Here is a 2,614-nt window from a genome sequence, read left to right as displayed (position 1 = left end):
CGCAGGAAGGGGCCTCCCGGGGCGCAGAGCCCCGCCGCCTGACGGGCGCCCCTCGGGCCGCAGGTGGGGGAGAACCCGGCCTCCCAGCAGGCAGGGGCGGGCCTGGGCAGCGGGCAGTACCTGGTGTAGGTGTTGAGGACCCAGGTGAGCAGGCTCACGATCTCGCTGGCCTCCAGGTCCTCGGCGGCCAGCTCCTGCATGCGGGCGCGCAGGGCCTGCTGGTACATGCGCAGCAGGGCGGCCAGGATCTCGTAGTGGGGCGGGAAGCACTGCGCCAGCAGGGTCTTGGCCACCACCAGGTCGTCCAGCACGTACTTCCTGACGATCTCCAGGTGGCGCACCAGCCACATCTTGTCGGACTCGCGGGTGTCCGCCTGCGCGCCCTCGATCCGCGTGGTCACGGTCTTGTCCAGGACGGCAAACATCTTCTCCTTCCAGCTCTTGGGCCGCCCGGGGGGCACGAAGCCCGTCTGCTTCTTGCGGTCGAGGATGCGCCTGTCAATCTTCTCTTCCCGCTCGATGATCCTGACCACAGAGACCAGCAGGGTGGGGTCGCGCCGCACGGTGACCAGGGCTCTCTGCAGCACCACCCACAGCTGCTTGGCCAGCTCGTCCGAGAGCGCCTGCGTGCTGCCGAAGTAGCTGTGGATGAGCGCCATGTCGCGCGTGTTCCCGCTGTCCATGCGGAACTGCTCGCACATCAGCCCGTCCCGCGAGCACTCCAGGTCCATCAGCCGCCGGTGGGCCTGCAGCAGCGCGCCCTGCTCGATGAGCCCCTGCGTCTCCCTCACGATCTCGGGCACTGCGGACCGGGCGCAACCGGAGGGTGGCGTCAGAGCCGAGGGCGGGCGCTGCCCGGGCAGGCGCTGGGCCCCCCCTGCCAGGCAGCCACCTGGGCGACATCTACCACGGACGCACCACGTCCATGCTGCAGCCACACCACCAGCCGCGCCAGTTTCGGCCTCGGCCTGGCCCCGGTCCGGGTGGGGCCGTGGCCGCCAGGGAGGCAGGTGCATGCCCGGGCCCCCGCCCCGGCAGCGGAGACCCCGTCCTGGGCCCGATGCTGGCGAGCCCACCCCTCCGGCCACGCCGCCCAGGGTCGCAAAGCGAGCGACCCGTCCCCTTCTGAGAGCCAGGCGTCAACCCTAGGCCTGCAATCGGGGAGCCCAGAGGTGGCCCCAGCGCCAGGCAAAGGCTCAGAGCTGGAGCCCGCCCCTCGGCCCCAGGACAGAGACCGGAGGGCGGGGACAACACCGGGACCCGCGAGGGCGGCGAAGGGGGCCGGGGCTCTCGAAGTGCCATGGCAGAGAGGCGGGGAGCGTCCAGGGAACAGACCACACGGCCCCGCAGATGCAAGCGCCGGGTCTCCCGGGCCAAGTCTTGCAAGGGGCCCTGCAGGCGCTCAGCAGGAGAGGACAGCGAAGGTCAAGGACAGCCCTGGAGCCTTCCCCGGAGGACAGAGGCCCAGAGCGGAGAGCGACAGGCTTGAGGCGTGAGAGCCACAGTGACGTCTCCCGGAGCAGGGCCGGCCCAGAGGCCTCCTCACGGTGGGCAGGGTCACCAGGCCGGGCGGCGGGAAAGTGCGGCCAAGGCAGGAAGCATCTGGCCGGCCAGGGAGATGCTCTGGGCAGCACCCCACACCGGCCCAACCGGCCCAGCCACGGCCCAGACCAGGCTGCTGACGCCGCCGACGGCACCGGACGGCCAGTCCCCAGGACCAAGACCAGAGCGTGGACACTCAAGCCCAGTCCAGGCAGCGGCTCGCAGCTGCTACTCCATCCGGGTCACAGACAGGCCGGCTACAGGCCGCAGAGCCCTGGCCGGGCTGACCAGCGACCAGCGAGGGTCAGAGGCGGCACACACGGGCCCCCAGGCGGGGGGCTGTGCAGGCCCATGGAGGCCACCTGCCCGGCTCCCCCGGTGGCAGCCCGGAGACCTGCCCGAGCCCGCCCTGCCCATGCGGCCTGGGAGGCCAGGCGGGGCGGGGGCTGCAGCACCTGGTGCTCCTGCTGGCCCCAGGCCCTCAGGCCAGGGCGGGCAGGCAGTGCCGGACGCCACAGCGGCCCACCGCAGGCGGGCAGGGGAACCGGCTGTCCTGCTCGCGCCCCCACCTGAGAAGATGCTCTTGAGGTTCTCCACGGCGGCCGCCAGCTGGCTGTGCCGCACCACAGCGTCCTTCACGCCCCGGAGGCTCTCCACGGTGCTGATGCTGCGCCGCCAGTCCGTGCTGACCGCGGCCAGGGAGCGCTGGATGTCCTTGACGTCGCCCAGCGCGCTGTGCAGCTGGCTCAGGCCCGTGCGCACCCCGTCCAGCTGCGACTGGATGGCGGCCTGCAGGGTGGGGGCGCGTGAGGCCCCGCCAGGGAGGCACCCCAGGAGCCGGCTGCCCCACCCGCGGGCACCCCCAGGTCCCCACCTTCAGCCTGGCCTCCACGGACGCCTTCTTCCGCGCCTCCCTCCGGCGGTACTGCTCCACCTTGTCCAGCTGGTCTGGGCGCTGCAGCATCCCCGCGACCCTCTGCACCGCCGTGGCCACGGCCTCCCGGTCGGTGTCCTTCATGGCTCGGCCGCGGGCGGTCCGGGCGCCTGTGTGCCAGAGGCCGGGCTCAGCGGG

At 72.5% G+C, this 2,614-nt stretch overlaps 1 protein-coding gene across 1 annotated transcript in view; it reads right to left on the bottom strand.

The window, feature by feature from the left end:
- EXOC3 (exocyst complex component 3) overlaps positions 1-2,608 on the bottom strand; it is a 7,789-nt gene extending 5,181 nt beyond the window's left edge. Inside the window, exons 1-3 of the mRNA XM_012734903.1 lie at positions 2,417-2,608; positions 2,112-2,331; positions 14-802 (exon numbers count right to left, since the gene is read on the bottom strand). Of these exons, the coding sequence (XP_012590357.1) occupies positions 14-802; positions 2,112-2,331; positions 2,417-2,560 (1,153 nt within the window). The 5' untranslated portion in view covers positions 2,561-2,608. The remainder of the gene's footprint in view (positions 1-13; positions 803-2,111; positions 2,332-2,416) is intronic.
- Positions 2,609-2,614: the final 6 nt, after the last annotated feature.

Source organism: Condylura cristata, unplaced genomic scaffold (assembly GCF_000260355.1).
Source record: "Condylura cristata isolate star-nosed mole 26May11 unplaced genomic scaffold, ConCri1.0 scaffold00091, whole genome shotgun sequence".
In the NCBI taxonomy this organism is placed as follows: Eukaryota; Metazoa; Chordata; class Mammalia; order Eulipotyphla; family Talpidae; genus Condylura; species Condylura cristata.
This window is presented reverse-complemented; position numbering and strand designations above follow the sequence as displayed.